This window comes from Gambusia affinis, linkage group LG14 (genome assembly GCF_019740435.1).
Source record: "Gambusia affinis linkage group LG14, SWU_Gaff_1.0, whole genome shotgun sequence".
NCBI lineage: Eukaryota > Metazoa > Chordata > Actinopteri > Cyprinodontiformes > Poeciliidae > Gambusia > Gambusia affinis.
Window position 1 is genome coordinate 24,682,395 of NC_057881.1, and position 17,378 is coordinate 24,699,772.

At 39.8% G+C, this 17,378-nt stretch overlaps 1 protein-coding gene across 2 annotated transcripts in view; it reads left to right on the forward strand.

Annotated features, from left to right (window-relative positions):
* Positions 1-17,378, forward strand: part of LOC122843512 (retinoic acid receptor beta-like) — a 141,689-nt gene that overhangs the window by 96,628 nt on the left and 27,683 nt on the right. For both annotated transcript variants that reach the window (XM_044138308.1, XM_044138309.1), the window contains one exon: positions 12,488-12,629. In XM_044138308.1, the coding sequence (XP_043994243.1) occupies positions 12,488-12,629 (142 nt within the window). The remainder of the gene's footprint in view (positions 1-12,487; positions 12,630-17,378) is intronic.

Consider the following 17,378-nt stretch of genomic DNA (forward strand, 5'->3'; position numbering starts at 1 on the left):
TTCAGCTGACAGTTTAGTACAGAGAAAGAAAAATGTCGCTCCATATTTCTCATCCTGCGACCATAATCTATACGGCTCTCCTCGGTGCTCACTTCATGGTGGGATTTGTCATCTCTGTGCAACAAAAAAGGCCTGGACTAACAGAGGAAAATCTAACGTAGAAGGTCAGTCTGGCAGAGGCTCGGGGGGAGGGGGATTATTACAAAGGGATATTCTTCTACTCTCTCTAGGCTGCTGTTTGCTGCTCCAATGATGAACTTACTTCATATTTCAGTTCATTGGTTAATGAAGAGAAGAAATCATACAGCTTTACTTAACTCAGACAAGGTCAATGAAAAGGGGAAGAAAAAGGAGGACAGAGTATAAAACAAACATATTCAGTCTGACTTGGGGCTTGTAGTTATACAAGCTCAGTGTTTCCATCTTATTGAATAAATTTGTTCTAAATATACCAGGAAGATTATTTAGAAATGTAATTATTCAGACACATCTCATTAAATTAGAAAATCTATTGTAATGACGCTCAGATTTAAAGTACCTTTTGCAAATAAAACCTTTCAGAAGGTAATAAATATACTTTTCACTAAGCCCACAATTCTGTATAAAAAGTGTTTTTTATTTTTTCTGATAATATTCTAACGACTGGCGTAACCCAAATCTTAACCACTTTTTCATTACTGTAGTCTATAAATAGTTTGTAGAAAAATAATATTAATCATCAAAGCAAACATAAAAATGTCCCCAGAGCAACAATGAATCAACAAGGGTGAAAAATGTTTTGTGGCAAAAGGCTCCTGGGTCATGCCCCAAAACGGGACACAGTCACAACAACAAAGGTACTAAATGGTCAACTATGGTGTGTGTGTGTGCGTGTGCGTGTGTGTGTGTGTGTGTGTTTCTATGTGCCGCAGTGAGGAGGAGAGCATAGTTTCTTTCACAAAACCCTTAATTCTCCCTCTTTGCATGACAGCAGCAGGCTGACACAGCGTGGGGGTTGAGCTGTTGACCTACTGCTGTTAGTCCTTACTGCAGCGAAACAGATAGTCAGAACAATGCTGAGAGCTGACTGCAGAGCTCCACTCTGGTCCTGTCAGGTTAGGGATGTCAGCCTCATTAATGGAAGCATGTCTTTATGGGATGTGTTCTGCCTTTTTACCAGAAGGTTCCATCATATAACCGCAAAGAGGAGCCACTTCAGGCCTTTACGTATTACTTGGATTTTGAATGTATTTGCAAACCAGCAGCAGAACAAACCATGCTATGCTTAGATGGAGGGGAAGAGAAAAAACACAAGGATGGAATAATTAATAAATAACTTTTCTGCGAGACACAGAAATTTGTTTTAAAATGGATTTATCATGGTTTTAAATCCTTCCTTTTCACATGTAAATCATTCACTTGTGATCTCTATAAAGTAGAACTGCAATGCGTTGGTCTGAATTTCTGATTATTGTAGCTCCACAGACCCTGGTTTACCTCTGATCTGAGGCTCTTTCCAGAGCAACTTGTTTTGTTGATATTTTTTAAATGTTAATGAGACATTTCATTGTTTACCAGTTAGATTTTAGGATTTATTTTGTATAGCACCGCAGCAGTGGAAATAATATCACAATGTACTGCAGTGAAAGAAATATAAACGAGTTAAAAAGCACATTTTTCCACAGGACCTCTGGAGACGGGCACCAGCACCTGAGTGAGGTGTTGGTTGGTTGGATGGTTGGTTGGTTGGTTGGATGGTTGGTTGGTTGGTTGGTTGGTTGGTTGAATGGATTTTTCCATCAAAGTGACTTATATTTGCGTAAGATTTCCCCTTATAATTACCTAACTAAGTAATAATTTTGGCCTTTAAAATATATAAATGACTAATTGTTTACTTGCATATTTAGATATTTCTAATTTTAGATGTCATTTTCAGACTTCCACAGCAAGAAAATCATCTACAACCTGTTCTGAAGAGAAATATTTTTAAAAAATCTGTAAATATAATATGAAACAGACATGAGGGGGAGGAAAGTAAGAAAGGATGACCAGCCTCCTCCTTTCTTCTTCTCTCACACCACTGAAAAAAAAATCACAATAAAGATCATAAAGCATATCTTACATGCTGGTTAACTTTGTTCACCCTAGGTAACATTGAAAACAATTTAACCAAATTTGTTTTCTTCCTCTACTGAATCAAATGAACGTAGATTAATGAAGAAACTGTTTCAGTGTGGGATTGTGCTGCTGCAATAAAATATAAATCCATTAAGATGCTTTTTAAACACCCAGTAGGTCAGCAGCAGGTCTGACTACAGAGGAAACAAGCAGACTGTCTCTTTTTTTTTGTTGATTTGTTATCAAGCAGAATCTCAGTGGGGAGCAAGGGACCCTTGTCAGGTTTGGGCCATACAGACCTACAGAATGGAGAGAAGATTGATGAAACAGTGGAGCATCTGTGTTGTGGTTGTGATCTGAAACCTTCTCATTCTCTTCTCTGTTGCCTTTCTGCCTCTCTCTTCGTCTCCAGTTCTCTGTGTGTAGTTATTCAGAGCGGGCCGGGGTGAGTCCCACCGCTCCTTCTACTTTCCCCTTATTCACTGCTCAGGGCCTGCAGTATCTGCTGCTCCATCTGGGCTCCTCAGGTGCTTGGATGGTCGGGTTGGGACTGATTGGGTTTCAGGGGATATTTTGCAGCGAGGAACACAACAGATGACTGGGAGTCAGAGAGTTGTTTTGTTTTCCAAGTTGTAGCTGTTGACTGCTGTTTGTGCCTTATCTGTTAAGGTTTCATGTTTGCCACGGTAACAGAGCAGGCCTTTGTGCAGCCACTGCCTCTTTTTGTCTAATTGTCCCGTGTGTTCTGTTGCTACAGCATGTGAACCACACCGTCACCGCTGACCCCATTCTCAAAAATCTACTTTTTCTTTCAGGAGACCTGGCACCCTCAGTCCATGACGTGTTCACTAGTTTGTCTGTTCATGCAGGATTCAGCATGAAAATCTTGTCTGGTTGGAAAGTTATAACATTTAACAGTTGGAACCCAACGCTTTTTCCCTTTGAATTTATTCCAATTCAGTTTATCTGTATAGCACCAATTTATGACTAACACCATTTTAAGGCACTGTACAAAGAACAAGAACAACAAAAATATCTAATATAGAATAGAATTCAACTTTATATACAGAAATAAAATTGTGCTCATAAGGTTTCATATCCTATGTTTTTTTTAATGTTTTGGCCATTTATCAGAGAATATGAATGATAAAACCTTTTTTCTCTCTCATGGTTAGTGGTTGGATGAAGCCATTTACTGTCAAACAACCGTTTACTCTTTTGAAATCATAATGACAACAAAAACGTGGTATGATGAACTGGGGGTATGTAAACTTTTGATCTGGGTCAGTTTGGTGTTTTCTGAGTCGTTATAGTTTACGTTATAGTGAACTCAAAAAGGGTATGTAAACTTATGAGCACAACTGTATCAAGGTAGCTTCAGTTGAGGGACAGCATTAGTGACATAAGGCTTGGAATGGTTCAGATACGTATAAAGGATGGATAACGGATATATTGGACACATGCAATACAGGACTGCAGGAGGAAAAGAAGAGACCATCAGAAGGTTTATGGAAGGTGTGTGTGTGACAGGAAAAGATGCAGGCATAGAGTGATGCAAGTGGATTGTCTTGCTGTGAACATAGTCAATCAGAGAACATTCAACTTGCAGTGAATGGTAGATTTTAGAATAACCAATAGTTCAGTCATTTTCTGCACTATCACTGAGCGTTTGCACAGTCTGCCCTCAGGGTGAACTGACTGAGACGGCCACTTCTAAGAAGATTGGCGGCCGTCTTCAGGGTTGTCAGCTATGGATCAGTGATGTAGTGTCGCCTTTCATTTGGAAGCTTCAGGGTGTAATACCCAGCCAAGTGTTTGCTTTAATGAGAAGCACATTATAAATGCTTAGTGTAAGTTACCTGAGGGTAAAAAAGTCCTATGTAAGTCTGGCCTAATTACATTTTCTTATACGCATCATTCTCACTGCATAAGAGTTGACTATTGATTCACTTGAGGTTGTACTTAAAATGTGTAGCACATATACTGTTTTTCCTGGCTCTGCATGTAAAAATGAGAACATTTTAGAAATGGACCAATCACAATTTCCTGGCTGATTGACGATCTCAGAATTTTTTTGAACTTTTATAGTAAAATGAAGGAACTGACATGCAAGTAGTCAAGTTCACATCCTAAGCTGGTTGATTGTGGATCTCTGCCATATTAATTAGCTGAACTGAATTAAAATTTAAACTGGTGTTAGCATCTGTGGCTGCCCAGTGCCACAGGTGGCCTGGGTTTGAATCCCAGCCTGAGAGATTTCTGCATGGAGTTTGTGTGTCTCTCCAGATTATCTGTAGATATGAGTGTGTGTCCCTGGTTGCTTGTCCTCTGTGTGTCTGTGTTGCCCTGTGATGACCTGTCCAGGTCCAGGGTGGACCCCACCGCTAGGGAGAATAGATGATGGATGAACGGATGGTGTAGTTAGCATTACTTACAAACTGTGTGTATTTCTTAATTAATTTACAACTCTGAGATTACTTAAAGCTGTGTAATATTTCTAAGTCAAGGAGTTCCCATAAAGAATTAAGATTAAAAGGCCAAAAGGATAAAAAAAAACTTTTGTGTTCTGTTTAGCCTTTTTAACTGCTGAATGTCCTGATCACTTTCCGTTTTTCACAGCCTTATTGAAATGTATTTACAAAATAGTTAGATTATGATAATAGAGGTTTTGACTTCCTTTTCAACTCCCTGCTGATGATGAAATTTTTTCTTTCAGTAAATCCTTCCCCACTGAAGATTGTTAAAATGCTTCAAAAGCTGTTCTTAAATGGTATAAAGTAGTTTTTCGAGGGGAAAAACTACTTTATTATTTGACAGGTCAAAAATGTATATATGCCACTTTAAGAAATATTTGTATATATTTTTGGATTCCAATCCAGAAATATATATACAAATATTTGTGTTCATATACATATTGACCAATTCCAATCCGGAAATTGGTCAAAAATGTGATTACGTTGTTATATAAAATGCAAAATCTAGTCTGAAATGTGAGCTCCGTAAATATGTTGCCTTAATTTTAATCACTGGTAACACTTTGCTGTACAGAAATTTATACCACTATAGGATTTATTAAAACGAAATAAAAATTTGTCAAGATTGGTTATGTTTTGTTCTAAACACTTCTCACATTTCTTTGCTTCTTTTCAAACACTTTACTGATATGAAAAAGAGCTATCTTTGAGTTTTTTCCAGATCAGAGAGTGTTGTTGTCAGCGCAGCCAGGTATCACTTAGCATGCTGTGTTCACTGACAGGGAAAAAAAATCTGACTTTTGAGTTTGCTTTTGTTCAACTCTTGTTCCACTTAGGGCTAATAAGAGCTAAAATTAAAATTTTTGGTAACCAGTTAATTTCTCTGTACATATAGAAAAGTAATGTAAGCTTGGAATGAAACCTGTATTTTGATGATTGTTTTGTGACGATAGCCAGTGGCATTTTTCTGATAAACATCTTCAGAGGTAACGAAGACGTTCCAGGAAGCATGTGCCTCCTCTCTCCTCCCTCTCACCCGCACGCTGCGAGTCCTTTTGCTGAACTTTGAGGTGTTTTTCACCAGCGAACCCGAGGTGTAAGTAATAGCCTGCACTGGATAAACTGGATAAATATCATCCCTCTTTTACACACACATGCACACACACCTCTCCTGTTCCAGGTCCCCACTCTACCTGTGCTCGTTTTACTGGAACCCCCCCTCCCTGCCTCTCCCCCAGGGTCTCCAGTGTCCTCTCCACTTTCCACGGCAGTGATAAGATGTCAACACGATTAAGAGCGAAAGCTAATCCACCACCAACCCACCGTCCCCCAACACCCACGCACACACGCATACATGTGCACACGCACACACACGCACGCACACACACACCCACACCCACACACACCACCATGGCTGTGCTGAATGCTTAAGCAACCCAAAACAGCGTGGTCCCGGCCTCAGAGCCGGGCCCGGAGCGGCAGGCCGCCAGCTGATGTCAGGAGCACAGAGAGGGTGGGAGAGAGAGCGAGAAAGAGGAGGAGGCCAGGTGGACAAGGAGTTGGATTGTAGCTGAATAATTCATGGGCCGCACTTTCGTTTTTTAATCTGTAAATGAGAAGGCCTAAGATAGCAGCGCTGCGGCTCTGTTATCCAATCCCCCGCCCATTAAGATAACAAGATGTTGGATAATGATCTCGGTAAAGGTGCAGTTTATCAGTCCAGAGGGAAGTGGCCTCGTTTCCCAGGTGGCTGTGGCTGTGTCCGCTACTTCAGGTGTTTGTATTGCTAACCAGCATTAATAAAGAGCTCCATATGAAGAGGGCTCTATCTGTCACAAGATCTGGGACTTTTACCTGGTGTTTGCTGTTCGGGAGCTACAGCAGCAAGCTTAACACATTATTTACCTTTGCTCTGGCTTGGTCCGCACTTCGGATTTAGCATTCTTCTTCTGTTCTTTGTGGCTGCATTTAGGCTATATGCATTCACCCGTCAGTCATCAACGACTCTAGACCTGTTTGCCTGACTTCTAACATCATGGAGGTCCTGGAGAACCCCTGTTGGCACACCTGAGTAAGCAGCCAAGCACAGATCAGAACCCCCTGAAGTTTGTTTATCACCATGGAGTTGGAGTTGATGATGCTGCTACCTCACTAACTGACTACAGTGTGTGAGATTGAAGAATTGAGTGTCTAACTGCTGCAGATCTTCTGTAGCTCTGTTGTTGAGAGTGTCATCTCATCTGCAGTCATCTGGACCAGGGACCTTAAAACAACCTGATAAAGAAGACTGGTTCTGTTCTGGTTCTGTTCTGGGAATGACTGTGAATCCTCTGGAGAAGATGACACAAAGAAGGATTCTTCATAAAGTCAATAAAAGTACAGTACAGGCAACTCTGACCATCCTCTTTGTGAGACTGTCTTGAGTCAGAGGTTTCTTGAAACTCACTGTAATAGAGACTGCTACAGGAGAGCTCTCCTACCAACAGCCATCTCTATCTGCAATAACTTTTTGAAGAATTTTAATGAATATGAATTACAACATTTAATTTCTTTTTCTCTTCAATAAAGTATTTTTGAATTTTGAATTTTTTCACTTGACTGATTTTTTTGTAAACTTTTGCCTCAATAATTGACATTTTTGAGTCCATTGCTGTAGTTTGTGTGCAACTTTTATTTAAAGTTAATTTCCTTTAAATAAAAGGTTCACTATTAAAGGTTCTTCTTGTCCTGTTTTCCCAGTGGTTTTTAGGTGGTAGAGAAACATAAACACCTCTGTTAATACTATTTCAGATAGTAGAACCTGTCTGAAATCCTGCCAAACTGGAGACATGACCATTCATGTTTTATCCACAGTTACTCCAAACCACTCTTTTTTAATTTTGAAGCCGTCATGAGGCACCGTGGCAAAACCTGAAACTGTTGCTGCGCAAGATACTCAACAAGTTGTTGCTAGGTAAACACAAGTTACTCGACGGGTTGTTGCTAGGCGATCAAAGAGTGAGGGCGTTAGTTGATGCCGAGTGTGACCGACAGAGGTTGAGTGGCTAAGCCTTTCCTCTGCCTACATCCCCCAGAATGCTGTGCGCTTCTAGGTAGGAGTTCAGAGAGTAATGTATTGAACATTCTATCAGATGTAATATTTATTGATATTGACAAGTCTACTGCTGCATATATAGTTATTGACTTATTATCCAGCTCTACTCCACCACATACAAAATTCTGCTGCTCACCTGCTCACACACACTTGCTCCTGTGACCAAATCATCCTGAATCTCCAGAAGCTCCCTTGGGTCCCTTTCTCTCAGCACATACCTCCTTCTTACCTACAGAGCCCTCCATAACCAATCCCCATGCTACCTCACCAACCTGCTCTACCATTACACTCCTTCCCTCTGATGCTAACTTCCTGTCTCCAGCAGTCAGACCCCAGCTTTGGCCCTGGGGTGACAGAGTCGTCTCCATGACAGCCTCCACCCTCTGGAAGCCTCTTCCTAAACACATGTACAACTGTAAACACCTATCAACATTCAAATCACATCTTATAAGAGAACTTTTCTGAACAGCTTTTAATTTATGATTATTGTCCTGCTTTATGCTTGTCTTGTGTTTTTCAATGTCCATTGTTATGTTACTCTTATTGTTATAGACTTTAGGTGTTTTCCTTTTAGTGTTCTGGTTGTAGTTTTGTTTCCTGTAACGTTCTTGAGGGATTTTTAAGTAAGTGCTACATAAATAAAATGTATAACTACCATTTTATTTATGGTATGGTATGGATCCTCCATGTGGCAGGAAGGATATATTGCAACTAGATCCTGGTAACATGACAATATGTGAAAAGAGAAACTGTTCCATTTGAACTGATTTCCTGTAGCAGGTATAATACTTTCCAGAAGTCCCTCCCTGAATAAAACATTGTGAGTTGTGAGTGCACAGCTATATTGTCACTTAGCAACAGTTTTGGCTCAGTTTAAGCATTACAGTGGAGTAAGCAGCGTTCCCGTCTCTTTACTTCCTGGCGTATGAAGTGGGATTCATCCTCAGCTTGTCCCCACAGCGCAAACCTCTGATCCTGTCATTTATGTAGCGCTGCAGCTGCCTCCCAAATCCCTCACTGCACTTTACCGAGGTAAACACCTTTGTACAACAAGGAGCTCAAGGGTGTTTTTTGTTTGCACATTCTTAAGCCTCCAACGAGTAAACCCGCAGGACGCACACTGGTAAATATCAGAGCAGTCTGCTGTCTTAGTTCAGCACTCGTGTCATCTGTCCACTGGAGGGAACTACGAGACTGCAGGTCAACAAAAGAGGAAGAGAAGAAGAGGAAGAAACAAGAAAAGGACAAATGAAAAGACCTTAAAGGAGACACGGTGGTTGTGGATGATTGTGTGTCTCTCGTGATTGGTGATGCCCTAATGAGGGAATAACATTTTAACATAATGTACAGCTCAAAAAAGTCACATAGTAATCTCCCGGCCTTTAAAGTCAGCACAGGCTTCAGCCATTAAGCCTTTTTTAAGAAATTTTAAATGATAAAAGTCAGAGTATTTTACTGCGATATCATTTGTCATTCAGTTCTAATATTCTCGCTCTTGAGATGTAAAAATAAGTTTAAAATAGGACCTATAAGGACATTCTACAACATGAATAACTGGTAACACTGAAGAGGTTTGTAAAGTTCTTTCTGCTCTGGTTGGAGGCAACAATCTGTGTGTCTGTGGCAACGGAATAAAAGCCGTAGTATTTGTCACTCTGGATTTTGTAATGACGCTTTATGGAGATCCAAAACTGTTTGTTAAAAAAGTACTTATTACTATTTTATGGTCTTTACCCTTTCAGTCAGGATTTATTCTTGCTTAGTTGTCACTCTAACAGTAAAACCTGGACCTCATACTGCCAGTAAATCTTTTTGTCTTGAACACTTCAGCCTCACACAGAGAATTAGTCTTGGAACTGATTCTTTTTCAGGAGCACAACACAGCAGCTCCTCAGTCCGACCCTTCGCCTTCAACATCGTATCTTATCCCCCACACGGAGATTTCTGAGACTAAGTGACCTGCATCCTCTCAGCTCTGAATGACATAAGTACCAGAGTAGCCTTGGTTCCTCCAGCCGACCTGAACACACTTCTATAGCAGCTGATGGGAATGCAGGATGCTTCTATTCATCCATCAGAGCTCACGGGGAGTTTCTACCAACACACTCAGCCTGCATCTCCCAAGATAAAGGCCTCTATTAAAAAAATGAGTAATATCAGCTGATGGTGGGGTGGAGTTGTGTGTGTGTGGAGGGTGGGGGTTGACCTCGGTTTGGTCATATGCCACAGCGGGACACAAAAGGCTGCATCTGACTAGCGCCTGTGTTGCTGGGAGGTTGGTGTCACTGTTGACAGATGCTTTAGGCCGATGGAAGATGGGCTTCAGAGTCAGCCATTTCAGTCTTGTGATCTAATCTGTTACCCATCATGCATCCTGGCTCACTAATGAAAAGGCAAGGTCCTATCCATCATAGACAGCTATGGTAAATGGAGTTTTAACCCTCCCATGGCCTCATAGGTGTGAACTCCTCTGAACATGTGCAAAAAGGCCTGAATGATGGACGGTGATTTCAGTAGACCTCACAGTAATGGCAAATGAATACAAAGTGAGGAACAAAAATCTGCCAAGGCTCAGCTTCCTGTGTGAGGCCTTGACAGTAAATGATCATGTGTTGTTCCTCTGTTTCTGAGACCCAGTAATTTTAACTACAATGTCTTCATTATTGATCTCCAGCAACATACTAAGGATGAGTCTCAAGGGCTCACGTCTGAATATGCCGTTTATCTCTCAGGGTTAGCTTTGACTAACACTGATAGAATGATTGTTTCTTCAATAGAAACGTCAGGATCATTCAGGAGAATGCAACAGCTCCTTTCAGTTTGCTTACTGACAAAAGTTGTTATACATCAGCTTGAAATTACAAAGTTTATTACTGTCATTACATGTCATGTCTGTCTTCTTTTATGGTAGCTGGAAAATGTACATTTGAAACCAGAAGTTTACATACACCATGTACAAATACACATTCATCTTTTTTTTCACCTTTTGTTTCTTCATTATTTCAAGACAATGTTCTTTACTCATGATGCCATCTATTATAGAAGGTGCACCAGTCATTCCTGCAGCAAAGTAGACCCACATGATGCTGCCATACTTCACAGTTTGGTTTGGATGGTAAAACAAATCCACATTTTAGACCAAAACACGTTAATCTCTGGGACACCAAACATGTCTAATTCCTGGGCATTATGATAGTTGGACATTCCCATCATGTCTCAACTTGCATATAATGGACAGATGAACATGTCATTCCACAGGATGACCCAGACTGGAGCAGCTCAACAAATCTCTTCCTGATTTCTGCTGACTTTACCCAGAAAGCAGTGTGTTCCAGGTGTGGCCTCTAAATACATCCACAGGTGATAGGGTTTTTGTTTGTCATGTAAAGCAAGGACAAACAATTAAAACAATTAACACAATAGAAAGTGCTCAATGTCTTATATAACATCTGAAGATGTAAAATGTATGAAGGGAGTATGGTAAAGTGGTAAAGCTGCCACTATATTGCTTTCTATGCAGACAGATGTCAGTTTAGACAAGGCCCAGGATCTGCCAAGCAGTGTTTCAGTCATGTGAGACTAGATAGATATTGCTGCTATAACATTTGTACAGAGTGATAACCTGAAGGAGCAGTATGACAGAAAACTGGTGTGTGTTATTTTAATCTGTTTTGAAAACCATGGATGTCAGTAACAGTGGCAAAGTTACACCTCCTAAAGGAGAGTGTGTGCAGAAAGGGAACCCTGAGCTTAGACCTGTCACAGGATGTGATGTAAGAGTTCACCCTGCAATTAGAGGGTTGCTGGTTCAATCCCCGCTCCACCCTCCTCTGTCATTGTGTCCCTGGGTAAGTCATTTCAGCCACCTTGCCTGCTGGTGGTGGTCAGAGGGCCCAACAGGCCCAACAAAAAATGATTCTGAGTAAAAACCTCCAACCCACAAGGGATGACTCTGTCTACTTGTCTGAGTTGTGTGATCCTTGCTAGTTTGAGACATCTGCAGCTTGTTTATTACAGCCACATCTGATGAAATTATGCTCTCCGCAACATGGCTGATTCACTCCAAACCAGTAGATGAAAATCCGTCTAATTTGTTTTTTATCTTTGCTGCACCATTTCAAAAATTTGCCCAACATTTGCGTGTTAGTTGGATGCAAACAAGACTCAGAGCTATTGTCATGCCCATGTAGGTAATGAAACCCCTGAGCTACATCTGAACCCCCGAGGCAAAGTTACAGAATCTGTTAAGAGTCCTACCAACACAAGCTCTGCTCTAATGGATTTCTTGTCTAAGCCACCAATAACTCTTAACTAGGGTTCAGTTAAGATCTTTAACTTCTCTGCTGTTTCACTGAATTACAATGACAGCATTCACTTGGAAGGGGAGAAGCTTTGGTCTTTCACAGAACTCAATGTCACCTTGTCAAGTTCAGAAGTGGTGCGTCCCAGCGCAGCTAAACCAAAGTCCTTGGTTAATCTCCCAAACAGCGCCAGCAGCCTTTCTGTCTGATACTCCAAGGTTCTTCCTCTCTGTTCCCACCAGCTCTCTGTGTCTGAGCTTAAATCCAACATTAGAGGCTCTGCAGAGCTCCCAGCAGGACTCTCTGAGCAACAATGGCAGCGAAAGACAAAACAGGCGGCACATGGTTATCCAGACTGCTGTGACATTATGTTCATTGGAAGGAGAATACTTTGTAATTGCGGAAATTTATGAATAAAAACAGGCATCTTTGAAAGATTAAAAGAGCATTGATGTTCAGAGGGGCTACTTCACATGAAACTTCTTACTCACCTCGCCATTCCCCTTGGTGTGTTTCCTCAGGGCTTTTTCCGTCGAAGCATTCAGAAGAACATGGTGTACACATGTCACCGGGACAAGAACTGCATCATCAACAAAGTGACGAGGAACCGCTGCCAGTACTGTCGCCTGCAGAAGTGCTTCGCTGTGGGAATGTCCAAAGAGTGTAAGTCTCTGATGCAGCTGCCTTGTGACACAAGATTTTTGTCTTCTGAAAATTCCAGCACATATTGCATGATGGTGTATATTTGTGAAAACTAGCTTTAACTAGTTTATATTACAAATATTACTTGGAAGCAAAATTGAACCTCAAATATGATGGAAAATGGGAAGAGGAGCAGTTATGTGGAACCAGTATGTGATTTGATTATATATTATACCTGGACCAAATTATCAACGCCCTTGGGTGTATGTGTGGACTAAAAAAAATAAATCCCATTTCATGTTCAGCTTCCTGGCAGACACCGGAAGGTATTTGGAGTTATTCATCATTTCATCCACCTTGACGAAACCTCCAGTTCCATATGAAGAAAAACAACCTTAGACAGAGGTGGCTAGAGTAGCTAGGAATGGTGCTCTAGTAAAAGTAGCAGAACTTAAGCATATTTTTAATCAAGTACAGTAAAAAGTGACAGGAAAGAACAAAGTACAAAAAAACTGAACAACTGCTCAGATTACACTTGGCTTAGAAGCAATGATGATAGTTTTGATGATAGTTTGTGAAGTATTTTTAAGCAAGAAACAAAAAACTATACAAATAGTATTGTGATGGTGTAAGTCACTCACTGTAGGCTGACAGGCGATGTCCTACCCTGTAATATATATCAGTGAAGTCAAGTATGGCAAAAAAAACAAACTGACACAATGTCTACAGTATTCTCCTGTGGTGAAATACGGAACATGTTGATGGCAGAGTTTATACTGCATAAAGATATATTTTTTTAAATATCATTTTCTCTCAGCTTGTGTTTGTGTATTTCACTAAATCCCAGTGAAATACATTAAAATGTTTGAGCCTAATGTGACAAAACATGTGGCTAAATGCAAATATTTTTTATGGACCTGCACTGTTGATGGAAGTAGGACAAGTTGATTTATTTGAATGATAATGTATCACTCATGCTGGTTTTGATGACATCCAGAATGATAATGGGACAGCCTTTAGATCTGACTTCTGTTTGCTAGTGTGGTCTGAGATCTGCACACCAACAGGTTCTGGAGACATTAAACAGTATAAATACTGGAATGAATTGTGGTTTAATTTGATTTGGCTGACTCCAGTTGTGGGGTCCTGGTGTTGCTCTGTCTGCCACATGCTGAAGGCTGACTGAAAACAGCCACTGTGGATGTTTTTCTGAAGCTGACAATTAAAACTGTCTGCTGTGAAAAAGCAGCTAAAGATGTGCCCTCATGCATTAGAATGATGGGACGTTTCTCGCTGAATGAAAATAGACTCGGTACTGTTTAAAACACACAAACACACACACTTCTACTTATATACTGAGGAAAGAGAACAGGGTAATAAATGCAAATGAAGTGCAAAATGTTATGTAGCTTTTCATAGCAATGAAACAACGTGTACAGTACACTTCAAATTATGTTCTATTTTTGAAGGTGGTGGCCTAGATTTGTTCTCTGCTTCTCCATTGTCCTGTTTTTTTGCACTACAGTGACTTTATCAGATAAAATATCGAACAGTGAATGTGAGTGGATTACCAGCAGTATCAGTGCATCGCTATCAGTCTTACAGGTTCTGACTCCTGCAGGACTTCACACTCTAGCAGCAACACTCATGTTTCATTCACTTCTGTTTTCATTCTCTGTCTGGTATTTCAACCAGTCTGGAGGAGTTGCATCAGCCACAGAGGTGTGTTGGACATCCTGTTGGTTTCAGCTGAGAAAGTCAGACCCTGTGGACCAACGATGACCGTGTTCCACCGTTTCTCAGTCCTGATCCCGTGCATGTGTTTACTTACAACTAAGCAAAGAGCCACATTTACAATGCAGCACAAACATGCAAGTCAAGTGAGCAAAATATTTTATTTGAGCTTTACCTTGCAGTTGTCTTGGCACATAACTAAATGTGACCTTTGGCCCCAAGATTGGCAGACACATCATGGGTTGAGTGAATAAGTAAAGTAAACTTTAAAAAATGAACCTTAAACTAAAGTATTGATCATACATCCTAGTAATGATCCAATACTGATACTAACTTGCCGTCAATATTATCAACATTTCATATCAGTGTACTATTCACAAACCTCATGCTAAACAGATGTTAGCATTAGGTTCAGTGCCATGCTAACATTTGATAGCAGGAAGCTGGAATCAAACCCACAACCTTACAATTCCTCTTTAACAATATTAATAAAGTTGTTAGAACAATATTTAAGATTATTTTTCCAGTTTTGTTGAAAACATAAACTGTACATTTGGAGCAGAGGTCACCACACTGCATGAGAGCAAGCAGTCACTGTACAGTTTTCATTAATATTTTGAATATTAGATTAAGGAGTTTATATTTCAAACTGTGTAGCATAGCTTATTAGCATAAACGGTTGCTTTTGGAATTTTTCTGTAAGTTCTTTTGCAAAATCTGGAATTAATATCTACCATCAAACTATTTTTTTTTTTTGTTTTCCATGTTTAGAAAGAAACACAAATTATTTTTCTTTTGTAAAGGATGATTCATTTTGTTCTAAAATTTGGAAATGGATAGATTTTAATTTATTTTCTTAGCTGGCATAAAACATTTTATTTAGTACATATTTAGAAAACAGAGGTGAGTTTTACTTTGTGTGGTGTAGCATCTGTTGGCTATTAGCTTGATTAATACAGGTAGCTGTAAGAATCAGTTTAAATTCTACCCTTTATGAAAGAGTTGAGTTTTTTTTTCTTTTTGGATTATGATTATTAAAAAAGTAAATAAATCCGTGGAGTGGCAGAAGACTCACAAGCCAGTAAATGCATGCTTCATCAGTCCTCTTCATCAGCTGATTTGACAGACCCACAGTCTCATTCTACTAGTGAAAACACAAGTCCCCTATTAGAGAAATTCTCTGTAAGTGTTTACTAGGTATTCTAATGATCTTCACTATTTTCAGTCACTGTCAGATATTAAAATCATGTATTTTCACATTTGATGTTACTCAAGATGAGCAAATCAAGTTATTCACAAACGTTTTTACCGGACCGTCTGTTTCAGTCATTCTACTAATCTCTTTTTAAAAAGCTACAATTACACTAAATGTTAGATTCCATTTACAAACTAAACCCACTCAGACTTTCAAAGCTTCTTCTCATTTGATTTTGACACATTCTTTGAAATTTGAATAAACTGTCAGTTTTCCTGTCAGTTTTCCTGTCAGTTCTGCTCCCTCTGCTATATTGTCATCTATTAAGAGAATGGCACAGTGACAACAGTTTGCATTTCACAGGTTATTGGCATCCTTTGATTGCATCAGCATTTATAGCTCAGGCCCACTTCATGCTTCATTAGTCCTGGTGGGAGGTGTCACTCCTTTCATTTATGCTGTTTCACACCTCAGTGGCGGCATCATAGAAAAGATGATATCTATATATCCTCAGGCTAAACCTCCCACAGGGCCGCTGATGAGAAAGGAGACTTTTCTCCTTGACTGCTGTAGAAGATCAACACCAACTGGATGCCCACTTCAAGGCCTTCTTTCATTCGACTGTTTTTATCGCAAAGAGGAGATCACCTCCAGAGCTGACTGTTACTGTCTCCTGCAAAACTTTGTAGCATTTCAAGCGCAGTCTGTGTTTCCTATCTGCTCAAGGCCTGGCAGCAGTCATTGACAGACGGGAAAAGTGGAATTTGGACAATTAAGAATTTTGATATGCTGATCCCAAGCTCAGCTGATTTTGGTTCGTTTACTGCACAAATTACAAGATATTAAAAATAATTACATCAATTAATCACTTATTTTTGTAGTTTTCTATACAAATATCCAGAGACAGATGCTCTCAATTGTATAAACAACCAAACTAAATCTGACCAATAAAAAATCTAATGAACTGTACTTCAGTCTCAGTGCTGGGGTGTTCTCTGTAGTAACAGAATCATTGTAACATTTTTTGCATTTTGCAGTTTAATCTTTGGTGTGTTCTTCAGGTTAAAACGCTGAGGCCTTTTTCTTTTTTCTATTTTGAGGATGTGGTTCTCCTTGTGAACTGGATTCAATTTGCCTTCCTTGTTTCACAGGTTTGAGTTTCACAACTCGTTAGAGATTTGCTTCCTTCTCTCCCTTCTTCCAGCTGTGCTCTGCTGTTTTTGTTTGCCTGTGGATTTTCTTTTCCTTTCAGTGTACCCTCAGTTTTTTATTTATATCCCTGCTTTCTGTCATAGTTCCCTTCCACTTTTTCATCCAAATGTTTTTATGCTAATAGTCAGTCTCCACAGCGTTTTAAGCCTCCAGTTTCATCTCCTTGTCAGATTGTGTCCTTTACCCAGCCTTTGTTTCCTGCATGCAGCTTTGAATCATCATTTCATTCAGCTTGTGTTGCTACAAGTCTTTCTTAACTGTTTCCTTAAGATATAATTGAATGTAAATGATAATTAGTTCTCAGTTGATCCACCTGGATGAACATTGTTTTGTCTCTTTGTTTGGGTCAGCAGCAGTCGGTCAGAGCCAGAACAGTCTGCTGGCCCAGTTAACAGTTTAATGGATGATTGTGTAGATCTTCACATGGCCATGACTAAACAATTCTGTAATCATCTTTGATTAATTCTCCTCTTCTAAGAAAGTGAATGTTGGGTTTCCTTACTGTAACCCTGAACCACCAAATGTAAAGAAATATGGTTCATTCATCATCACTGAGTCATTTTTATAAAATCGAGCTATTGAAATAAATTAAGATTTCTATTATTTCTCTAATTTATTGAGTTTCTGTT